Source organism: Antechinus flavipes, chromosome 1, assembly GCF_016432865.1.
Source record: "Antechinus flavipes isolate AdamAnt ecotype Samford, QLD, Australia chromosome 1, AdamAnt_v2, whole genome shotgun sequence".
NCBI lineage: Eukaryota > Metazoa > Chordata > Mammalia > Dasyuromorphia > Dasyuridae > Antechinus > Antechinus flavipes.
The window spans coordinates 27,801,049-27,825,475 of record NC_067398.1 but is presented as its reverse complement, the minus strand read 5'-3'; the positions used below and the strand labels follow the sequence as shown (position 1 = coordinate 27,825,475).

The following is a 24,427-nucleotide window of genomic DNA, read 5'->3' as shown; positions in this document are numbered from 1 at the left end:
TCCTCCTTTCTTCTCCTTCCATTTCATCCCTCCCCTTCTCATCTTCTCTTTCCTTATTCCTTCTTCATCAGTCCCTTCTTTCCTTCTCTCCTCTTTTCTTCTCTTTTCTCCCTCCAATCCCCTATCTTTCTGCTTCTATTCCTTTTTCTGACTTCTTTTTCTTTCTCCCCTCTTTGCTCCAGTTATCTCCACTTCTCCTTTCTCCCCTCTTCCTTTCTTTTCTCCTCATTCCCATCTCTTATCTCTCTAGCTATGTTTTTCTCTTTATTTGCTCTGATTCCCTTTCTCCTTTATCTTCTCTTCCCTCTCTTCCTGATTTTTTGGCTACTCCTCTATTTGCTGTCTCTATTTCTTCCTTCTCCCTTTTTTTTTAGTCATTAGAAAGCCTATAGCAACTACTACTTTTGGACTAGCCAAGATAATGGCTTCTTGCAGAGAGGCCCGAATTGAATTATAAGTTATTACTGATTGACATAAGACATAGAAAATGATATGAGAGAAAGGAAGCCTTGGGGGGAAAAATCCCCATCATAAATTACTCCAGAAAGTAGCCTTTATAGCTTCATTATGTATTAGAGACTGCTTATCTCAGTAGGTATAGAACAGAGACCATAGTTTTTTTAGAGCTAGAGGATACAGGAAAAGACATCATGTAATTTTTTTGTTCAATATTTTTTCATTTGTATCCTACTATTCATGAAACTATTTGGAATCTTCTTGGCAAAGAAAATAAAATGGTTAGCCTATTCCTTCTCCTGCTCATTGAACTGAGGCTAACAGAGTTAAGTGGCATGCCCAGGTTCACACGACCAGTGAGTATCTGAGTTGGGCTTTGATGTATGTTTCCTGAAGGGGCATAGGGCCAAAGCCCTATTAACTCTACCTCCCTTCAAGACTCAACTCAGGGCCTACAGCAAGCTTTTGTGCTGATTCCTCTAAATCCCTGTTTCATTAACAATTTAAAGAAAATCCTTGCTACTTGTGATATGATTGCCTTTTCATGTACATATTGTTTTTTCATAGTAGAATATGAGCTCCTTGAAGTGAAGAACTATTCTTTTTTTTGAGGGGAGGTATTCCTATTTCTAGATTTTAGCACTTTCCCTTAGCACATAATAAGAGCTTAATAAATGTTTCATGAATTGAATTGAATTATACCAATTGGATTTGGTTTGAACCATGGGATTCAGTCCCAACTTAAGATATACTAAAATTTTGCATCTCATCTGGTAAAAATTCAAGATAAATGTCTTAAAGTATTTTATTGGAGGCAAGAATAACTAAAGTGAATTTTGGCATAAAATGCTACCCTTCAGGAGTATTAATTGTGTCTAATACTTACATGGACATGTTGGTTGAGGAATGGATGGGAGATTTGGGTGTTAGAATTTCTTAAGACACCTTTTTGCTTTCCAGGTAGTTTTGTTTTCAAAACCCTTGCTGTCAGCTAATGTCTGAAGTCTGATGTCAAAACTTCAGGTAGAAGACAATTATACTGTCAGACTAGAAAAGCTTTTTGTTAAAAGATCAGATTTTTTGCTTCCTGATCACATAACCCAGAGGTCTAATTAGATCCTGAAGATTAGAGCCTGAAGTCTAATCTACCTCTACCAAGGGTGGCAGGTTTGCTTGGAGGTGCTGCTTTTTTTGGGGGGGGTGGGCAGAGCTATGAACAACTATTCCACAGAGTAGGGAAGTTATGTACCTTCAATGCAATAGCAATTGCATTTTGATCGTTCACCTACACTTACACAAAACATGCCAATTTTGAAAATTTCTGTTGAAGGCAGCATCCTGCATAGTCATCAGATCTCACCATTCAATTGGCACCTGCATGGCAGGTGATTGCTTGGGGGACTCTGTTAAAAGAATCATCTCCCAGCTCAATTTTGTTTTGAGGGATGCTTGTCTTTCAGATGTGGGAAGGGAGGTTAATTCTGGGTCTCCCCTGCTTCTTCCCAAATGTATAATATACCAGTGAGTGATTGGACATCCCCCATGTAAAGGCAAACTCAGACATTACATTCGAGGTAGCTGGTACAGTTGATAGAATCTCAAGCATGGAATCAAGGACACCCAAATTCAGCTCCTAACTAGCTGTGTGCCCCTCAAAAAGTCATTTAAGTTCCATTTGCCTCAGTTTCCTCATCTATAAAATGGAAATAATACCACCTACTTCTCATTGCAAGGATTGAATAAGCTATATGTTTTAAAGGGATTAGTTAGCACAGTATCTGACACATATTAGGCACTACATATATGTTTCTTCCCTTGTTCTGCCCCATTCCCCCCCCCCACCCTTTTTTCCCTTTTAAAAATGCCCTTTAGGAGCAATATATAAACTATAAGATATCAATAAACTATAAAGTCTCCAAAAACAGCAACTTCTTCCTTATGTTTCTCTGGCTTAGTGATTGTCATAAGATTGGGTCTAAACATTTGTTGATTTAGATTAAAGGCTATAATAAACAAAATTTTCTAGGCTAAAATCAAATCCCATTTTAATTCATAATTCCTTCTTTTATGAAAAAAGAGCCTAATGTGAAAAATGGGGGTGAACAGACAATTTGACAGTGGTTTTAAATTCGACAGAACAGCTTCACCCTGTGTGTTTCATTTGAGCATCGTTTGAAGGACATTTAGGAAAAGAAGGCATCTGACCTTGTAAACTCTGTAGAAGTTCCTCTCCTCCACCATTCACTTTATTAAGTTCTTAATTCAGCTGACTTTAAAAAATAAAAAATGCTATAATTCTAATCCATATCAACAAAACTCTATTAAATTTGGCTGCTGGGTGACTCAGTGTATAAAATATTGGACTTGGAGGCAATAAGGCCCGAGATCAAATCCTGCCTTAGATACAAATTAATTATACCTCTCATAGCTTGTTTATTCTTCTATGAAATAAAAATGTGAATAGCAGCCGACAGCACAGTGCTATTATAAGAATTAAATAACATGCAATCCTGTGTGTCTGTGTCTGTGTGTCCGTGTACACACGCTTATCCATATACATGCTAACAATTATCATTTTCATCATCATCATCATATGATCACATATCCAGAGATAGATTTTTGGTGTTATTTAATCCAACTGCTTAGTTTTATGGTTAAGGAAATTGAAAGCCAGACATATTTAATGATTTATTCAAGGGTCACATAAGTAGTGAGCAACAATCAAGATTTGAACCCAAGATTTCTGATTCAAAATTAAACACAAAGCTAAAGGTTATTTACTTATTTATTTATTCATTAATTCATTTATTTATCTATTCATTCATTCATTTATTCATTTATGCAGCATTATTATGGATGTTATTTTCTGAGCAACGACCAAAATCCCATCCTGCCTCATGTTTTCTTCCTTTATGCAAAAGATGTAGACTGTTGAGGAATATGAGGGGTGAGAATACAATTTGAAAAGGATTTGATTAACTTTGATAGAACAATTTCCTGTCTTTGTATGTCCTCATCCGTGTCCTGTTTCCTTTGACCTAGAAAGACCTTTAGGGAGAGATGACATCTGTCCTTGCAGGCTTTGCAGCAACTTCAGCACCCCTTATCCACATCAGTCTCTGTTAATTTAGCTGACTTTTAAAAATTGCTTCCCTTGAATGAACCAAGGTTATCCCATTTTTCAGGGTGATACTGTTTTTAGAGCTTCCTGACAGGTGTCCCAGGAAATCCTTCCAGATTGGCAATTTGGCGCATCGCCTCCTTCTTCAGCTCAACTCACCTTGTGCATGTATTGTGACAGGCTCATGCTGAGAGGCTACCATGCCAGGTCAATGGCACATATGAGGCTCTGGATGTTTCTACAGGACACCGACATCCAGGACTGAAAAGCAAACATTTCTGGCAGTCCTCTAGGTGCTTTATTTACTCGTCTGGCTTTTGAATGTCATGTAGACCTGGTCCCTGTAGACCAGGTTGATGAGGGCTGGTTGAAAATCACAGGGGGCACAGATGTTTGTTTCTATTCTGAAAAGAAGGTTGTTAAAAGAAGCACTTTGTGAGGTACAAAAACTGGGATCAAACTAGGCTTCCATTGACAAGGGAAAGTCTTTGAATGTAATGAAATATTATCAGACCATAACAATATGAGAAATTTGGGAAAACATGGGAAGATTTTCTGAAGTAATGCAGAAGGACTGAGGCAGAATCAGAAGGCTATTTTGTAGAATGACTGAATTAATATAAATGAAAACTTCACAGATAGGTCCAGGAACCCTAAAAGTGGCAGGGCTTCCCAGACCACCAGTTCTGCTTCCTTCCCAGACATCCTCCCAGTGAGGAAAGGGATCAGTCATCTCTTTCTACTTTCTTCTGCCAACCATTCATCAAACAGATGCAGGAAAGTGAGCCTAGATGATGCAGCAAGATACCGTGAAGGAGAGACAGGAGACCCAAAGCCTATTTCCATCTTGACCATTCTCCCTCTTCAGATCAAATCTTCTGAATCCAAGAAAGAGGCTTGGGAATAGTGATTCTTTCACCAATCCAATGCCCTGAGACAGAATTCTGGGAAGCAGTCCCTGAGGAGGAGGTATAGCCTGGCACCTGTTCAGGCATATGTTACCATGTTACTGAAGACATAAAAAAAAAAAAAGTTTTTGCCACCAAAGTCCTTAACGCTGTCAAATGGTTCAACATCAGAAATGGGCAGGATTTTATCAGTGGAAATGTCATTAGAATAAAGGCATTAGCTTTTCCTACTAAATGAGATACTCATAAAGCACTTAGCATAATGCCTGACACATAGTAGACATTATATCAATACTTATATTATTAGTGTTTTGCTAAGGACCATGGAAATTTTCCATTTGACTTGCAGCTGAAACCTTGTATATTTGTTATCTCCCTAATTAGACTGTAAACTCTTCAAGGGCAGAGACATCTTTTCTGTTCTTATGCTGACTATCTAGCACGATGTAAACACAACAATTTTTTTCATTCATTTATTCATTAAGTAAAAGACAGCTGACCTCAAAATAATTGCAATGAGCAATCTTGGTTCTGGAGAACAACGAGTGGAATAGACATTTAGCCTCTTGATTAAGAAGCGAGAGAGGGGGTAGAGGGGGTAGAGGGGGTTATGAATGTGTAATGTTGCATATGCTGTCAGATGTATATGCCTAGTGAAATTTATTCAATTATTTTTCTTTGGTATAATAAGAGTGAAATGGCATATATCAGGAAATCACTGATATCTAAAAACACAGAAAACCAATTGGTTTTCTAAAGGGTTTTTAATGTAACTCAGTAAACATCTTTCACTATCTTGACTTGTTTCTTTTGATTGCAAAACTTAAGTTCCTAATTAATTTTCTAGTCAATGATTTATTTGTCTTTGAGGTAAATGAAATGAGTTGAGGCCAAGAGTATTCAGATATAGTGTTGCTGGACTCATCAAATAAGAAGCATGATTCTCTCTGACTGCTACACTTATACAAGCACTAGTATGACTGCATAAAAATGCTCATAAATTCTCTTTTTCTTTTATTACATATGGAGGCTGGCCTGTGCCTCCCCAAAGTAGTGATTTACATTTCCAGCAAAGGTTTGTGTCAAGGTGACTTCTTTTCCTTCTTTCCTATATAGCCAACTTTCTTGCAAAAGCAAAATATGTAACATGTTGTTAATTCCCCAATTTCTTATTAATACTTGGCCCAGTTTTCCCACCATCAACCCTCTAGCTCAGCAAAGCATTCAAAAAAGATGCAGCAGTAGTCCAAAAGGAGGCTTTCCCAACTAGCTCCGATGCTGTGTGGCTAATCAGAAAGGATGTGGATTTGAAAGCTGTCCAGAAAAACAGGTGGACATCTAGTTGATGCTGATAGTTGATCTAGAGCAGGTTCTTAATGAGCACACGAAGCCAGGCTTTACAATTATAGGATGTGGATGTTTGCTGATGATGAAAAGGTTGACTTTGAGACCAGAGTTACCTTCTTTGCTATTTAAATTATTCCTGCTCCCCATGTTTTTCCATCCCACCACCCTAACATAAATATACCTCATTTATTTTGAATAATCAGTTGGAAGCATTAGGAAAAAAAAATAAGGGCAGATAAAAAAACAATAACAAAACTAATGAATGGTATAACTAAAATGGAGAAACAAGAGCTAGAAGCTAGATAATAGCCCTGATATTTTACTGGTATAAGTTGTGGATCTCCCTGGGGAGGAGGCACCCTCTGCCAATGCAGATCCCCACAATCTCTGTAATCCATAGTCTTGGAGAGCTATTAAAAGTATGATTAGGTTAAATGACTTACTTAGGACCACATAGCCCAGTCAGAAGTAAGACTTGAATCCAGATGTTCTTGCCTCCAAGGTCAGCTTTCAATCTAGCTGCTTGTCTCTGAAGAAAGGGAAAAGACAAAATTGTCAGTTCTGTTCACATATCACTTCAAAAGTCAATCCAATGTTATGATCATTCCAGTTTTCAGAAACTGCAAAATCCCCTTCTACAGACCATTAAAGCCCACCCCACATCTGTATTTAAAATTCCAGTGACAGACTTAGATTTCAAACACAATGAATAGATCAAGAAGAGCTATAAAAGTGTAAGACGTAGTCATTTTAAACTCAGGCACTTTGAAAGAGATGTAATAAATTACACAGAAACCTTGTAGATATTCTCATTTGAGGACAAGGGTTATCAAATGTCTTTTGTCCTATTACCTTCATGAGTTAGAACTTCCCTATGGCCTATATGATTCCTTTACACCAGCAGCCTGTCTTCTCTCAAATTTTCTTTAAATGATTATCAATAATTTTAAAAATAAAATTATATCTTTTAAAATTATCAACATTTCCCCTTTTATTCATCCATTTTCCCTCTCCCAGAGAGCCATCCCATCTTTTGAGGATTTTTTTTAAGAAAAAAGAGGAAGAAATGAAAGAAACCAGACAAAAATATATTGAAAAAATATGACAAAATATACACAATTATCTATCCCTGTGGATGCCACACCTCTGCATGGAACTGAGGGAAGGGTTGGTCTCTCTCTCTCTGTCTCTCTGTCTCTCTGTCTCTCTGTCTCTCTGTTTGTCTCTGTCTCTGTCTCTCTGACTCTCGCTGTATGTGTCTCTCTCTCCTTTTCTTCCTCCCTCCCTCCTCTCTCTCTCTCTCTCTCTCTCTCTCTCTCTCTCTCTCTCTCTCACTGGCTATCTCTGTCTGTCTCTGTCTCTCTGTCTCTCTCTCTCTGTGTCTCTCTCTGTCTCTTTCTTCTTCTCTCCCTCCCTTCCCCTCCCTCTCTCTCTGTCTCTGAGATTGTCTCTGTGGCATTGTCTCTGTCTCTGTTTCTGTGTGTGTCTCTGTCTCTGTTTTTCTGTGTTTCTCTATCTCTATCCTTGTCTCTCTGTGTCTCTGTGTCTCTCTGTGTGTGTGTGTATGCGTCTCTCTCTCTATGTTTCTCCCCCTGTTTTATGTCTCTGTCTGTCTCTTTCTCTCAGTCTCTATCATGGAGGCAGCATAGTAAAAAGCAAAATAAACACTACCTTAGCACCAAGTCCAGCTCAGCAAGTCAGAGGCAGTGAAACACTCTGAGTAAAGAGATGGATGTCTTGAAGTTACAAAGAAGGAAAATGTGCGTTTCAGTGATAGCAAAATCTGTGGGTGTCATCCCTAAGACAGGGTCATTGACTTGATGGCTAACAGCTCTGTGAAGATCTAAATATTTTCCCTAAGATACAGCAAGCCTAGGTATGCATGAATGATTTCGAGTTTAGAACTCCAAACTACTTACCCATTAATTCATTCAAAGGAATAGTAGAACACTTTCTCAATGAAACAAGAAATTAATAAAGTTGAAAAATGCTGACAGAGAAATGAGCAGGATGCTAAATAAGCAACTCCACAAATACAATGAGAGTCTTGAGTTCATTTCATATGCTCAAAGACTAAGAATTGGAAAGAATCTCAGAGGCCATCTGGTCCAGCCTTCATGTGAATACTGAATCCCTTACATAATAGCCCTGAACAGGAGATAACAACTTTGCTTGACTCCTACTGATGAGCTTACTATATGTTGAGACAGCACATTGAGCTTTTGGAGAGCTCTGTTAGGATGCATTTCTTTAAATTCAGCCAACTTCTACCTGATTTTAACTTCCAACAATTGGTCCTTGGCTTCAAGGCCAAATAGGGTAAATCTTATCTCGCTTCTATGTGACAGCTTTTAAAATGATTGTAGGTTATCATAATCACATACCTTCCCTGTTTCATACAATTGCCCCCTCCACGTTTTTATTTTGGTTAAAGATATTTTATTCCTGTAACTACTTCTGACAGCATTATATGTGATGGATAGCTTTTGAAAATTTTTCATGTTTTCATATTTTCTTGCACCTGGAACTAGCCACAGAACTCCAGATCTGTCCAGGAAAGAGGTCATCTTTTTCATCCTGGATATTATTCTCAACTTCTGTTCACATAGCCTAATATTGCATGAACTTTGGGTGCCATATCACTAAGATCATAGGTTTGTGAGCTGGGCTAGTGTGGAAATATCAGGCTGTCCAGGTTCCTCATATTATTGATGAGGAGACTGAGCATCAGAAAAAAGTATATTACCAATGGTTCACCATAGGAAGTTTGATATACATGATAGTATATAATAATACTAATAATACTCCTCAGATCATCCATTTTTCCAACCTGCTTCACTGACCAGAGGGGCAATCATTATGGAGAAGGAGCCCCCCTATTCCATCTACCATCGATACCAACTCCTACCAGCAGAAACAAAACTGGGAAAAATCACTACAGCTAATGGTTCTAATAAAGGTCTCATTTCTAAAATATAAAAAGAAGTGTTTCAAATTAATAAGAATACAGGTCATTCCCCAATTCATAAATGGTCACTATATAAACAGACCTTTTTCAGATGATGAAATTAAATCAATTCATAGCTATATGAAAAAAAGGCTCTAAATCACTACTGATTTGAGAAATGCAAATTAAAGCAACTCTGAGGTACTACCTCATACTTATTAGATAGGCTCATATGGCAAAAAAAGAAAAATGATAAATGTTGCAGGAGATGTGAAAAAACTTGGACACTAATGAATTGTTGATAGAGGTGTGAAATGGTCCAGCCATTGTGGAGAGCAATCTGAAACTATGTCCAAAGGACTATAAAACTATGCATACCCTTTGACCCTACAGTGACATTACTGGGTCTGTATTCCAAGGAAAACATAAAGGAGGGAAAATATTCAAATGCACAAAAATATTTGTAGTGGATATTTTTGTGATAGCAAAGAATTGGAAAAGAAGTGGATGCCCATCAGTTGAAGAATGGCTGAATAAGTTGTGGTACATGAAGGTAATGGAATATTATTGTTCCATAAAAAATAATGAACAAGCTGATTATAGAAAGACCTGGAAAGATTTACATGAACTGATGCTGAATGAAACAAGCAGAACTAGGACTTGTATACAATAACAGCAAGAATGTGCCATGATCAACTATAAAAGACTTGGTTTTTCTCAGTGGTTCAGTGATCCAAGGCAGTCTCAATAAACTCTGGATACAAAATGCCATCTGCATCCAGAAAAATCACTCTGGAGATTGAATGTAAATCAATACATGCTATGTTCATTTCTTTTTTTCTGTTTTTTTAGTCTCTCCCATGGATTTTCCCTTTTGCTCCACTTTTTCTCTCCCCAAAGCATATTTAAAATAAATGAACTTACTACAATAAAAAAGAGAAACAAAAAAATACCAACTTCTTACTAACTGCCTTGGATCCAGTGGGTAGAACAAGAGCCTAAGGAAGAGCAAACCCTCATTAGTAGAACATCAACTCGGTTTCCAGCCTGCCCCAGAAACTTTATCATTTTTTTAAAATAAGAGATATTAGAGTAAGCACCTCTAATCCCGGGGTAGGGGGATGGTGCTGCTGGCTTCACCTCAACTCTCCTCCCTGACTAGTATCCCCAAATCAAGAACTACCCCTCCAGTAAGTGCCCACAGCCAACATCGTCCCTGCCCCACTTCTGCCCTCCCAGTGTCCTGGCTCCTTCTCACACAGGACTGTGTCTCAACAGCACATCTGGGCCTGATGGTCGCATTGGCAGAGTTTGCCTCATTATTCCCAGATTCAGACTCTGATTCCACAAATAGTACATTAGGTGAAAATCTCTGTGGTTCCTGCTGAAGCTCCAGTCACACCCAGGTAGACCAAGGAGTTAGCCTGGAATTATTTACACTTCACATGGGTTATTCCCAGCCTCTGTCTTCAGATCATCTAGTCTGTAGCTTTGAGGTCCCCAATTCTTCCCCAAATCCTCCTGATTTTTCACCAATCTATGTTTGCCCTGAGCAAAAGATGTGTTCTCTTTGTGGGGGAAATCAGGAGAACTTGAAATTTACCAACCTATTCTACCATCTTCCCAGAATCCTCTTCCTAATAGCCTTATCAAGGTGAGAGGTTATAACTGCTTTTGGAGATGCCATAGCCTCCACCTCTTCAGCAGCCACAGCTATTCATCTGGGGAAATTTTTTTTTGCCACATACTTACTTAGCTTTGTTTAATGACTCAACCTCAGAAATAGATGCTATTTTATCAACAATAATGAAAATAAAGAAGTGCTTTCCCATTGCACCTCAAGGGTCTTGTATCCATTACCTGTCTGTCTTTTTTCTTTCCCTATCATCCCTATTAGAATGTGAGCTTCTTGAAAGCAAAGATTTTCTTTGTCTTACTTTTTTATTTTTATGTAGACCTTAGCATAGTGATTTGCACTTAGCAAGTGCTTAACAAATGCTTTTTTGTTCACTCATCTATCCATCCATTAATTCACTCATTCATTCACTAAAACCATTCTTTTCTAATCATATCTCCCAGAGTATGCTTGTAAATTTGATTTTTTTAATTTAAGTACAGGAATTTATCTTTATTGTTATAAATTTCTTATCAATTTGAATCAATTTAATTTTCCCCATTCAATCTTATTTTAAGATCCTTTGAAAAGTATTTTAGATGATTATAAGTATAGTATAAATCAAAAACAATAAATCTAATCCGATTTCAATCCAATTAAAAACTGGATTTATGCTCACTAGAAAAGTAAAAAAAAAAAAAAACTTTTCTAGCTCTTTTCCATTTTGAAGCTTTACTAGTTTTTCACAACAATGGTATCTGTCATTGAAGCGGTATTACAGAAAACCTCTCAAATAAAGAAATACATGAACAATTTATCTTTTCAATAATAATTACTTAGATACAAAGAGATTTTTTTGGAGACAAAAATAATTTAGCTTCATGAATATGATTTCCTTCTTGTATAAGCACTTGTTGTACTCTGTATTTTTACATCAAGTTGCCTTTGCAAGTATTACAGGACAGGGCTGAGACTAGAATGGAACCTAAAATAGCATCAGGGAAGAGTCATAAAAGACCATTTGGTGTATTATCAAAGTCTACTTAAAATTTTGCTAATTACAAATTCCAAGTCTGGTCATCAATAGAGTTTCCTACAACTTTGTGAGCCTGTCCCAGTGTTTTTAGTATTAAGTTGCATTTTACAATAGGAAAAGAAATAACTATTTTCTAACAACTTCTTTATTTTTCTCCCCAGATATAACCCTATAACAGTAGCATATATTTTTGTTCATTAAATAGCTATTCACTTTTCTCAGGAAGATGTTGTTTAAATTTATTTTTTAAAATATCAAAACAGTTCCAGAAGTTTTACAATCTATTAATGTTCCTCTCTAAAGACCTCCATAATGAAAAAGAGAGAATAGAAAATGTCAGCATCAATTTCTGGTGCAAAATTCTAATCTTCATTTGAAAACATTTGCAAAGGAAACTTGAAACAGGTTGTTGCAATGCAATAATATTAAAATTCATACAGTCATAGATTTTAGAACTGGAGGAACTAAGAGATAATTTAGATCAACTTTAATTTTATTTATAAGAATGAAAAAAGTAATCAAGAAACTTTGTTTTTCTATCCCCACCCCATGCTTTAAGTTGGACAAAACTTGTTCTTTATAATGATCTTGTCAGGTAAGTGATACAAATATATTAGACTGATTTAGTGCACGCATATTAATGTAAATACACATATACATTACAGTATTAATACATTAAAATGTGTATGGCACTCTGCTAGAGTGGGTTCATGGGGTGTGTGTAAGGAGGGGCTAATGGTTACAGAGAGATATGACTGAAAACAGACTCTGTCCTAAGATTCAGGCTCTCTCTTTTTGCACAGACCATTCCCTATACCTCCTCACCTGCCTCACCTGGTCCCACATTTGTAGACTCCTTTGGAGCAAAGCTCAGGTGTCATTTATTACATATACTTTTTCTGAATTCTCCAGTTGTAAGTGCTGCATCCATTGAAATTAGTTTTAATTTAATATATATATATATATATATATATAATGATTGGCTGTATAAATCTTGACTTCCCTCAGTAGACTATAAGTTCTTTAAATGCAAGGACTCTTCCATTTATATGTTTGTATCCCAGTATCCAAGACAAATAAGTAAAATCAATATACATTTATTGAATTTAATTAAATCAAAAAGGTTTTAGCCTTCAATGGGTTATTTTCTCCATTTTACAACTGAGGAAACAGGATCAGAAATTTCCAGTTATCTTATAGGTATTATATGTTGAAATGGGGCTTTGAATCCAGATCTCCTAAAACTGTAAAAAAATAAGTTATCATTTTTTTCCATTTTTTTTTGTAGAAAGAGGTAGGTTTTTTATTGTTATTAGTAAATGATTAACATGAAATGAATTGAAAACTATGATATACACAAAATGTTTTCTGTTGTTCCATTTCCTTAAAAGATTTTAGCAGTAAACCTTGTCTGAGTCTTGGCCAAAATGATTTTAACTAGCTTTAAAAATTTTATCATCATCAAAGGGTGTAGTAATGGCTATGAAAGCAATTAATAACATCAGTGACAGAATCAAGAGAGTGGCTAATTTATCATTATAGATTTTAATGAGGCTTATAATTTAGTAATAAATATACAATATATTCAAGAGTATAGTGTTATAAAAAGGATGATTTATCTGATTTTAATATGGGAACTTATATGGAGAACAAAAGAGATATTGCTCATATAAAAAGATAGGTGTGTAAGGTGCAGGGACATGGCTATATCTGAATCTTCCTGACAATGAGTTAAATTAAGGGAGCAGCACACTATTGTAAGATATTGCTGTTTCAATGAACAAATACTTTTCTTTTCATTGAATAAATGGACATTTTAGTTAGAAATTAAAAGCTTATCCTTCATCTAACAGCTTTTTGCTTAATAAACTAGAAGTCTTCCCTTTCTATCTACCAGGTCTTTCTCTTTAAATGAGATTTTGATATTCTGAGTGATCAGATTTTTATGTCTATAACAGAAGGAGAGAGGGAGAGAAGCAGGGACCAATAAAGATGGACAGGAGAAGTGGAGGAAGAAGGAAAGTGAAGGGGGAAGTGTCCCTCTGCCAAGTGTTGTGAGGCAGTTTGTACTTCTTCTAAATAAATTTCCTGTTATAAAAACTAATTGATAGCATGTATCCTAGCACACAACAGTCATTTAATACATGCTTTTTTTTCTAGTTGATTTGATATTAATTGGTTAATCTGGAGCACTGACTAGCAATTAACAGAGGTGAACAAAGTGGGAAGGAATATCATACTCAAATGAAAATTTAGATTGATGTCATTAGAAAAGTATACCCCTAGATTTTTGAATAAGGAAGATTAAACTTGCCAAACTATGGGGATCAAATCATGTTATTCAGTGTTTAAATATGCTACATATGGAAAGGAAAGAAGGAAGGAGAGAAAGAAGGAAACAAGAAAAGAAGGAAAGAAAAAAAAGGAAGGAAGAAATCCTACAATGGAATATCAGTAATAACAGGAATAATTCTTATTTAAAAAACTCTCTTTCCCCCACTCGATGACAGTTAATCCAACATATGTTAAACCTGAGCAATTTGTCTATATATTTTTTCACAATTATCATACTGCACACACAAAAAAATCAGATCTTTGGAGGCAGTGGTACAGTCAAGTCTACATCATCTCCAACAGGTATCTCCTCCTTAATTGATCCAATCTGTCTCCTTTTACCATTTTTATTATCTTTGGTACAATTTAGAATTCTTTGATAAGCACTTTAGAGATGTGATGTTAGGGCTTATACTATCCTTTATGAAGAAAAGTTTTTAAATAATATTTTTGCAAATCTTTTCATTTTTCTTCAGTTTGTAGTCTTCTTTTTTCTTTTATCATCCTCAAATGCCCTTGGGATGACTGCCTAGTGGGATATACCGCCAGTCTTTCTACAGGCTAATTTTACATTGGACTTCTCTTTGCTTTATTGGGCAATATATTCATAAAGATGAAATGTGTCTACATTTCACAGCTGAGGAAACTCCCCTCTACCAAGGAGGATCTACACCTGTTCTACAAATCTTGGTCTTAGAGACCAAATGTTAGGGACACTTATAGGAAAAAATAAATTCTCAGAGATATACAGTCAGTGTATCAAAGGTGAGATTGAATCCATGTCTTACTACAAAGAGCACTTTTTTGCATTTTGAATACTAATGTTGTTGAAAATAGCAAGTTTTCTGAGTGCATTTTTAAAGAATTAAATATTATTAATTTATATTTATGGTACATTTACATTTTTAAAAATATATTTTCAAGAATGTATTTTACTCATTTTCCCCATCAGCTTTCTCCAAATATATTTATAGCTCAATTGTGGTGGTAGAGTGCTCAACTCAGAAGTCCTCAAGATAATATTTTATCAATCTTTTTAGTGTACCACATACATGAAAGTATTAAAACTCAAATGAACCAATGGTACAAAATTTACTTAATTTAAAAATAAAGTATTTCCCACTTGGTCTACTTGTTCTGTGTCACTTGTAATGAATTTAAATTAGAATTTACATACTACCAGTGGGATTTCTTGTTCACCATAGAATTGTTTGGGGATTTGAAAAAAATAGTTGAATGGCCACATTATTATGATTATAGTAATTTCTATTGTTATTATGGTGAGCAAGAAGAGATGAATATAAAATTCAAGTTATTTTTAAGCATCTAATAGTTAAAGAATAACAAATGTATGGGATAGATAATTTTTTTTCTTTTCTTTTCTTTTTGGTGGAGGAGTGAGTGGTTGTAAATAGTTTGAATTTTTAAAAGGCCTACATCTGAAAATCTATCAAACCTACCAAATAAGACTGTGATTGTTGCCACTTTTCTTCATACTAAAATAGGTAAACAAATAATGCCTCTAACTTAATTGTTAGGATAAGGGGTTAATACAATTCAGTCCAAAATTTATTAAAGTGTGAGGGATTGGGGGGGAAAACAAAACAAAAGCCTGTTATCCTTAATGCACAGTTAAACCACTTTATATATTCACACAAAAATAGCATTTCTTCTATGGGATATTCTTTTAAAATTTATTTTGGGAATTTAGGCAGGAGATAAAAACACAACAGAGGTTTTTGTGAGCTTTTGGAAAAATCAGATCTTTAAATATAATAGAAATAGGGACATTAGGTAGTGCATCAACTTGGTAAATGATGAATGATCAGGCCTACTTACTGTGAAATAAGATTTGGCTGGTTTACTTAATTTTCAAGAGCTTGGGTAAATAGCTACCGAATTAAATTACTTCATGTTGGTTTCCTCTAGGGTGAGAAGAGCCTGCTTTGCTATGTGTAACTGAACTCCTCTGTATTGATTAGTGCTCCAGGCCCAACCTTCCATAGTTATGCTCACTTTCAGCCCACTTACTTCTGGTCTTGAGTGCAGCTGTGAAAATATATTGGTATTGACGTGACTGCTTGCATTCTTTGTCATTGCTGTTGTTGCCAAATACAGTGTACACCCCCGTGATCCTCCTCAGCTCGTGTGGTTTGGAGATGAAGTGTTTTAAAGTTCTATGGCTAGTAGTAAAAAGGATATCTAAGTGACAGCTCTTCATTGAGAACATGACTGTTTCCTTGTCTTGTTGGTTAGTAACTAAGCCTAATTTAATCAAGTGTGCCCATGTCAATTAACAATGACAAATTAAGCATTCTGTCAGAGTATTCCTTGTGGTTTTGAGGTTTTGCTGCTCTAGGGCTTGGAGTGAGTGGTAAGAGCATCATTTATGATGTAGCAAGGATAGGGAAAAAAAAAATCTGACTCAGGAAGAATGGCTCCAAGGGATTTCAGCATTTGGCCAGCTACTGTTTTTACAATTTAAACAATGCCTGTCTCAAACAAGTATGGATAAAAAAGCACTTGATGTTTCCTCACACTAGATAATTGTATTAAAAATCAACAACAACTAAACTAATTCTAACAAAGAGTGTAAGAGTCTAAATATTTAATTCTAATTCAATTCTAATCTAATTCTAAATAATTTAATTCTAGTTACACAACACCCAAATAGCCTCTCCTTACCTCCATCTCTTAGAAGATTTTGCTCAGCACCTCTGCCACTTTCTACTAGAAACATTTCTTCATTCTCTTAGTTTTTTTTTTTCCTAAATAGGTATACTTATTATCTTTCTATTTAAGATAAGAGGATTATCAGCTGGGAGCTGCAAGGAAACCAAGAGGTTATAACCCTCTGTCTCTCTTTCTGTCTCTATCTCTGTCTCTCTCTGTCTCTCTCTGTCTCTGTGTGTGTGTGTGTGTGTGTATATATATATATTCCCTCTTTATTTAACAGATGCACAGATATATGTATGATATATTTTACAGATAATGGCATTGGAACCAAAAGGAATATTAAAAGAAGGGAAATACATATTATAATAGATGCGTACTCACATTTACATTATGTTATGGTTCAATCATTCTGTCATGTTCAACTCTTTGTGACCCCATTTGGGGTTTTCTAGATCAAGATATTAGAATGCTTTATCATTCCTTCTCTAATCCATTTTTATAGATGAGGAAACTGAAACAAATATGGTTAAGTGACTTGCCTAGAGTCATAGAGCTACTAATGTCCAAGACTAGATCTGAACTCAGGAAAATGAGTCTTCATGACTATACCCCTAAATTCTCTCTACTGTCCCACTCAACAGCCAGACATATACATTATCCTCATCTGTAAAACTGTGATTATAAAACTGTAGTATTTACCACTCAGAGTTGCAATGAAAACCCAAATTTGATGATTTTATAAATCAATCAATCTATCTATCTATCTATATATATATAACAGATACATATACATATGATACATATACACTTATAACACACACGTATGCAGACACACAGACACAATCACAATGCACATACACAATCACATACAGATACACATGCACACACATGCAGTCTCACACAGAAACACAGGAACAAACCTACAAACATACACAGACATGTGTATATATATATATATATATATATATATATATACACATACCCTCACACATATACACTCACAACACACAGACACAGAAACAGACACATACACATATATGCACACATATGATCACATACATAAACACATAGACACACTCTCACAGACAGACTTATAGACACAGAAACAGAGGCACTCAGAGACATACAATACTCATATACACACGGTCATATACATACATACAGAAATGCATACAGATACAAACATATACATTTTTTCCCTCCTCTCTCTCTCTCTCTCTCTCTCTCTCTCTCTCTCTCCCCCTCCCTCCCTCCATCCTTCCTTTCCCTCCCTCCCTTCCTCCCTCTGTCTCTCTGTATCTGTCTCTGTATCTGTCTGTCTGTCTGTCTGTCTCTCTCTCTCTCTCTCTGTGTGTGTGTGTGTGTGTGTGTGTGTGTGTGTGTGTGTGACTCCCCTGGGACCTTGGTAAGTCTGTAAAAGAACCCATGACTTCAGAGTTCTGCACCCCATTTCTTCTGCAGAATTCAATGTTTTCTTCCCTCTTCAATGCACTCAGTTGAGATTGTAATTGCTAAAACATTGGAAGTGTTTAGCTGTCGTTTGTGGGCCAGCCTCCTAAACATAGAGATGTTTGTGAAGCTCTCTAGTACCTCTATTTTGAAAGCTCGTTTGACAGAGATTTTACCAGGCACTTTTGGAAGTTATTTCCAATTGGTTTTCTCCTCTTGGATTTTTTTTCCTCACCCTAAACTTACTTTTTTTTCCCCCAACAGATGCAAAGGAAATTGTTCTAAAGGCTCAGATATTAGCTGGAGGGAGAGGAAAAGGCACTTTCAATAGTGGATTGAAAGGAGGAGTTCATTTAACCAAAGAGTAAGTTTGGGAATTTTATGTATTTGTCTCTTAGTCAGAAATATCCTTTGTCTAGGGACTGGGTAAAGGGAGGAGGGTATTGAAGACCAAGAGGTGCAGAAGGGTAACCAAGCAATGGGAAGGCATGCATAATATTACTTCTTCTTACTGTGGTCTTCTCAAAGCCATGATCCCATGGAATTCCATGTGCCCACGAACAAGTTACTTCTTACTCTCTGGGCTCCATCTATAAAATAAGGGAAGTGAACCTGATTACCACTAAGGTTTTTAGATTCTAAATCTATGAACCTATGAGATTCCTCTGCCAATCAAAGAGAACATAACTACATTACATTCATTCTTTCTTGACAGATACTATGGGGCTGGCATAGATGGGTATGAAGGAATAATGACTAGTGGCCTGACAAAGGGGCTTTGACCTTTGATAGCAATGGCTTTCATGTTATGGCTTATATCCTCTGCCATTGCATTTCCCCAAATATCCCCTTCATCAGATGAATATCTACTCTTTTATTCAAGAACCTACAATAACTCCCCACTGGTGATCACATCATGTTCTAACTTCTTCTGACATAGGGAAACTGGAGCTATGTAATCTGACCCTGCTTTCCCTATTCTGCTATAACTCAGACTATGTCCCAATGTAGTTCAAACTCTCCTTTGGCCACCTCACTTTTCTCCCATTGTCTTCTATATATCTCTTGCTCTATCTGTACTCATCTATTCTACTTCCTTTCTGAAATATTGTCCTTTGTAGTTTTCCTTGGTCTATTGATTTTTTTTTAGCTAATTCAGATCAATCTCATTCATCCTTCCACATGGAATTTCCATTTAATGGATTTTATTCCTAAATTTCATATGTATAAGTTTCATTGCTTCAATAAGATTTTAAACCTTTTGAGGGCAAGAAACTCTTTTTATCATTTTATTCCAGCCCAGACAGCATGGAATCAGGGAATACCCAATGACTGCTCAATTGGAGAGTGGAGAAATATAGCTCTGTAATGTTTAAATGAGAAAAACACAGTTCTGTCATTATGTTTTTTTTTTCTCTTAGTCCTAAAGTTGTGGGACAGCTGGCTCAACAGATGATTGGTTATAATCTGGCAACAAAGCAGACACCAAAAGATGGCGTGAAAGTCAATAAGGTAGTATGGATTTTTGTGGTGTTATTTTCTTCTTTTCTGGGTGTTATTTTTCTTTTAATTTTTAGAATACAGATTTATTGATGATATTATAGGGTTATTTAAATACTTTTGTTTTAAACAAAGCCATATCAACTATGGGCTTTATTATAAGAGTTTGTTAAGAGGTTCTGCCATTTTTTGTTGTGGCAAGAGTAACAAGTAGAGAAATAAAACTATGATTTCAGAATAGATTTTACAAAATATCATTATATTTCCTCTTTTGCTAGCCTGTGAATATACAAACTGGGTGTTATTTTCTCTGAAAATATGAGAACAAGAGCAACAAGGAATCAGACACTTGTCGAGTTAGAAGCCATATTCACACAAGTTTCATTCAGTGTGGCTTGGGAAAAATACTTTCGAAAACACATCCAAATGATTATCTGGTCTTTGCCTGAAGAACTCTAATGAGAAAGAAACTGCTACCTTTGGAAGCAACTGTTCTTCCTTTAGATAAATCTTAAGTGTTAAGAAATTTCCCTTACATTGGGCCTAAATTCTCATCCTGATAATTTCCCATGAATTAGAGTTCTTCCTTCAGGAAGTAGAAAAGGTAAAACAATCTTTCTTCTTCAAGATAAACTTCAAGAGACTTGAAAATATCTATTATGACCTCCAAAGCTTCTCTTATTTATGTCAAATATATCCAGTTTTTTAAGCAAATCTCATATGACATAGACTCCAGACTCATCATCAAAGATCAATCAATATAATGGATAGAATATTAAAGTTGGCGTCTAAAAATGTGGGTCAAATCTTGCCCCACTCACATACTATATATCATATAAGATAAGTCACCTAACTTGTTAGGCCTCAGTTTCTTTATCTGTAAAATGAGGGATTTGAACTTGACTTGAAGGAGCCCCTTCAAGCTCCAAATCTCATACTCCATTCTGGTTTCATTTCTCTGACTTCTTTCCCACTATCAGTGTCCTTTCTGAGTTATGTCTGAAAAGGAAGACTATTTATTGAGACCGATGAAATAAAAAATACTTATATAACATATGAGAAGCTCCCATTTTCAATGTCTCATGAGAAAAGGACTTTTCAAATTGAAAATGTAAATAACATAGTCTTTTTAAATTCATTTAAGATTTGTGATTTTATAGGTATAAGGAGCTTCCATCTAGGGAAATCTCATCTTCCAGTATACATAAATTATAGTTTTTGAAGTTTGGTTCTTAGAAACCTAGAATTCTGAGGTTAAGTGACTTGCTCAAGATCACAAAGTACACATCAGAAAAAAAAAGAGATAAACTCAACTTTGCTGGACTGGAAGGCCAATCCCCTCTCCTTATCTCCTATACTGGTGCCTTTCATCAAAACTCTTACTCAATACCGATAATAACAATTATTTTTAGGAACCACAACAAAAAATTACTAGAACAACAAAAGCTGGCATTTGAATAATGCTTCAACATTTGCAAGGCCCTTAATGATACCTTTTCTAATTGGACTCTCACAATATCCTAGGGAAGAATTAGTACTAGCAGTACCTATGTGTCCACTATTTTACAGCTGGGAAAACTGAGGTCAAGCAAGGTCCCACATTAGTATATCTTTCTTATCATTCTTATCTTTCTGATTCCCAGTGCAGCACTTACTCTGTCAATGATGCTTCTCAGTCAAAGACATGAGAATAGCAATCTGATGCAGAAAACTGGAAGTATCTATGTTTGTGTACCAATAACTAAAGTTTTGCATGAAAGGTCTTAAATTTTGTTGTGTCATGGACTCCTTTGGCATTTTCTTTCTTTTTTTTTTTCTTTTTCTTTTTCTTTCTTTCTTTTTTTTTTTTCCTGAGGCAACTGGGGTTAAGGGACTTGCCTTTGGCATTTTCGAAAGCTTATGTACTTCTCTTCAGAATAAGATTCTTAAATGCATAAAATAACATCTTTGAAATTACAAAGGAAATCAATTATCTTAAAAAGGAAAAAAAAGGAATAAATCTTCAGCAAATTAATGCCATGTGCCAGGCACTCTGGTAAGTTCTTTATAATATTATCTCATTTGATTCTCACAGTAGCCCTGTAAAGTAGTTGCTATTACCATCTGTTTTACAGTTGAGAAAGCAAAGGCCAAGGTGAAAAGACTTATTTATGGTCATACAGTTAGTAAATATCTGAGGCGTATTTGAACTCAGGTTTTCCTGACTCCGAGTTCAGCACTGGATCCACTATACCACCTAACTGCTTTTTGAAAACTAGTATTCACTATATTAAAGAAAAACATATTTCCTAATCTCAGTTTAAGAAAACTTGCTTTAGAGAGGAGTTTGCTTTAGAGAGAAGTTAGTTGGATTGGTGTTCTTCAATTTTTTTTGTCCTTTAGTCATTTTTGAGATGGATGCCTCTTCTTTCCATGTGCCCTCCCAGAGTAAAGATCTGACCTCATCTACAGTACTTGGAGCTAGCAGCTTTTTTGCTTTTTCTTTTTCATTTTTCATAGACAGTGTCATAGAAGGTTCTTGATATGACCTGAAAATCACCAACTGTTGACTAATGTACCATGAGAGTGCCTTGGCATTGGCCCAGAGAGAGGGCACCTCACTGGAAGGAAGTTTTAATAATGATGCCTCATTAGCTCCATCAACCTAAGGATGCACACAGCCTATGCTAAGCAGTAGATGGAACAAAGAAAGCCACTTGCCACCAGTTCCAGCAGCTCTGCTTATCAAGGATAGTCAACCGACAATTGGAAAATTACTTTTTTTTGTGGTCCTAACCTAACTTTTTACCACCCCACCAGCCCCCTTTTAAGTTACAAAGTGTACATCTGATATTTTATCAGTACAGAAAGTCCTGATGAAAAAAAAATAATTTCCCTCCACTAGCACAGACTGGCAACTTCTCTGCAACTTTTTCAAAAATATTTCACAATTTATTTATTGAAAAGGATGTCATTTTGGAGGGTATTTTTTAAATTAATAATTAACATTGAATTTAATAGATTCTCCTCTCTAGCCCAAAGCTCACACTTAAATTACACCTTTTATTTTTAAAAAATCAAATATGGCATAGAGAATTCTTAGTGAAGAATGTGCCTTCACTAAGTCATTGTGATGGAGAATTCCCAGTGGAAAACTTTATTTTACCAATATAACTGTTAAGAAATTTTATTTTTAATTTAATATTTTGAAGATGTTACTAAAGATTTTTATTTTCAAAACAGATGCAAGGATAATTTTTCATATTGATCCTTGTAAAACTTTGAGTTCCAATTTCTCCCACCTTCCCCCCACCCCCTCTCCTAGATGGCAAATAACTCAATATAGGTTAAACATGGTAAATATATATATATATAAATCTAATATAGGCCCATGTATTTATATAATTATCTTGCTACACATGAAGAATCAGATCAAAAACAGAAAAAATGAGAAAGAAAATAAAATTCAAGAAAACAACACAAGAAGAAAAAATGCTATGGTGTGATCCACACTCAGTTCCCACAGTCCTCTTTCTGGGGGTAGATGTTCAGCAATTTTAGAATTGTGTGGTAACTGAGAAGTTAAGCAATGTCAGTGGTCACACAGTCTCCATGTTGTCATAGATGAGACTTGACCTGAGGTCTCTCAAACACTTGAGTCTACTTCTTTATGCATTATATCAGACTGATTCTAGATATCGCACAATTTACAAAGCAATTTTAGCAAAACTATCCTATGTAATAATTAGTTCAAGTCCTGTAATACCTATTTGTTATTGTTGTTATCGAGTCTTTCAGTTACGCTAAATGCTTCATAACTAATTTTTGATTTTTCCAATTTGGAGATTTTCTTGGCAAAGATATGGCATTGATTTGCAACTGCCTTCTGAATCTCAATTTACAGATTAGGAGCTCGAGGCAAGCAGGTTTAAGTAACTTGCTTAGACTCACACAGCTAGTAATTGTCTGAGTCTAGATTGAAACTCAGAAAGATGAAATCTTCCTGACTCCAGACCTAGCACTCTATTCACTGCACCATTTAGCTGCCCTATTGCCCATTTTACAGGTGACGAGACTGAAGATTAGAGAGACTAAAGTGGTTTGTCCAAAGTATATAGCTGTAAAATGTCTCAGAATTCTACATTTTGAACGTGTGCTTCCCTGTGCTATCTTGCTTTCTTTAAAAGCAGAATTCAGGGTACCATTAAATAACAAACCTGGCTACCATTGTGTGTCATTTTACTTTCATTTTGCCTGGAGATATGCTCCTGAAATGTCATGGATATATCACCCTTTTATATATACTGAAGCAATTTCTATGTGCACCGGAGTCATGTATCATTTAAAAGATTCTAGTGAATGCTTTTGTAATATGACTAATCACTCTCACTTGGTTTATTTTGGTCTTAGACAGTTCAACAAATTAAGTGCCACCAATATTTATTAAATGTCTACCATTTTCAAGACATCACCTAAGAACTGGGGCTACTAGAGAATGGTACTTAATTTAATGTTTCTGTTTGGATTTATTTAGATTCTGCTTGGATTTGTGCCCATATTTTTTTTTCTTCAAAGAGGACAATCCTAGAATTAATATAGTCAGTTCAATGATTTAGATTCTGTCTTTCTTTTTCAGTGTCTGTCTCTGTCTGTCTCTGTGTCTGTCTGTCTCTGGCCTCTGCCTCTCTCTTCTCTGTCTCTGTCTCTGTCCTTTCCTCTCTTCCTTCTTCTCTCCCTCCTTCCCTCTCTCTATCTCTCTTCCCATTAGGTTGGTAGTTGGTTGGAGATGAATACTTGTTGAATTGAATTGGCCTAAATGCCTGCAAGGTTCCAGGTAGAATCCTGTGCACTGACTATATAAATATAAAAAGGAAAATAGAAAGAAGACTGACTTTGGAGTCAGAGACCCAGAGCATGAAACCTTCCTCCCTCTGATGTTTAATACCTTTTGAATTTAGGCATGTCATTCACTTCTTGTGCCACTTTCCACATTTATCCAATGAGAAGCCTGGGTTAGAAAACCTTTGGGTCTCTCCCACTGTCATATTAAATAGTTTAT

At 35.8% G+C, this 24,427-nt stretch overlaps 1 protein-coding gene across 2 annotated transcripts in view; it reads left to right on the top strand.

Moving 5' to 3' along the window:
• SUCLG2 (succinate-CoA ligase GDP-forming subunit beta) overlaps positions 1 to 24,427 on the top strand; it is a 311,455-nt gene that overhangs the window by 119,104 nt on the left and 167,924 nt on the right. For both annotated transcript variants that reach the window (XM_051980490.1, XM_051980497.1), the window contains exons 3-4: positions 18,154 to 18,253; positions 19,311 to 19,401. In XM_051980490.1, the coding sequence (XP_051836450.1) occupies positions 18,154 to 18,253; positions 19,311 to 19,401 (191 nt within the window). The remainder of the gene's footprint in view (positions 1 to 18,153; positions 18,254 to 19,310; positions 19,402 to 24,427) is intronic.